The 962-nt window shown below is 40.2% G+C and overlaps 1 gene segment (V, D, J or C); it reads right to left on the reverse strand.

Annotated features, from left to right (window-relative positions):
• Positions 1 to 4: 4 nt before the first annotated feature.
• On the reverse strand, positions 5 to 524 carry LOC122545175 (the record flags this gene model as incomplete). The annotated part of the segment is given in 2 exon segments: positions 5 to 292; positions 425 to 524. Coding segments are annotated over 2 exon segments (337 nt in total), but the record flags the coding sequence as incomplete, so codon positions are not given.
• Positions 525 to 962: the final 438 nt, after the last annotated feature.

A 962-nucleotide genomic window follows, 5' to 3' on the forward strand; every position in this document is an offset into this window, starting at 1 on the left:
TAATAGATGGCGGTGTCTTCGATCTTCAGGTTCGTCATCTCCAACGCAAAGATGTTGTTTGAAGTGTCTTTGGACGCAGTAAATCGATTCTTAATCGCTGGGGCATAGTTACTGCTGGATGAACTTTTGTATTCAAGCAGCCACTCCAGCCCCTGTCCGGGAACCTGTCGGACCCAGCTCATCCAGTAACTGGTAAGATCGAAGCCGCTGGTTTTACAGGTCAGTCTCAGGGTGGCTCCGGGATGGCCACTTTGTGCCTCTGGTTGAGTTAAAACAATCTCCGACTGGACACCTTTAAAAATGAAAAAAGTAAAGAACCCATGAGAATTAATGCTGATACAATGATGCCTGAGTCTTTTACATTCCTGAGGCAGACTAACATTGAGACAGTAACAAAGAGAGACATGAACAAAAAAACACTCACATGATAAGAACGTCAGTAACAAACTGAGAAAAATTGTTGACTTAATCATTCTGATAACTTGTGGAAAACGGTTCTGTCAAGAGCTTTCTAAACAAACCAGATCCAGGAGTGTTGAACTAAAGTACAGTGACCCGGATTTATATGGTCATCAGAAGGGGCAGGTTTACAGGTTCCGCCTATTGGTTTCCTGCTGGAGGCTGAGACTGGATCCTCGTATCACCTTGCACAGCCCTTACAGATAGGTTCATATTTACACGAGATTATTCTTAAACATGGAAATATACACACCTTGGGATATTGTTTTGCTGATTAGCCTGCTAGGAAGTGTTTTTTGAATGGGGAAAGTGAAATTTAACAGCTTGAAGTATTTTTCAAATGAAGTTTTCAGATATTTTGTTTAAAACAACAAAACAAATTCAATTGGAAGTTGGCTCTCTGTATTTTAACATGCATTCACGAGTAAATAAAACTAAAACCAAAGTTCGAAGATATTACCAGCCAAATAATTAACTGGCCATATTTTTTTCTGGACACTCCA

The sequence above is a fragment of the Chiloscyllium plagiosum genome, unplaced genomic scaffold (assembly GCF_004010195.1).
Source record: "Chiloscyllium plagiosum isolate BGI_BamShark_2017 unplaced genomic scaffold, ASM401019v2 scaf_27303, whole genome shotgun sequence".
Taxonomy (NCBI): Eukaryota; Metazoa; Chordata; class Chondrichthyes; order Orectolobiformes; family Hemiscylliidae; genus Chiloscyllium; species Chiloscyllium plagiosum.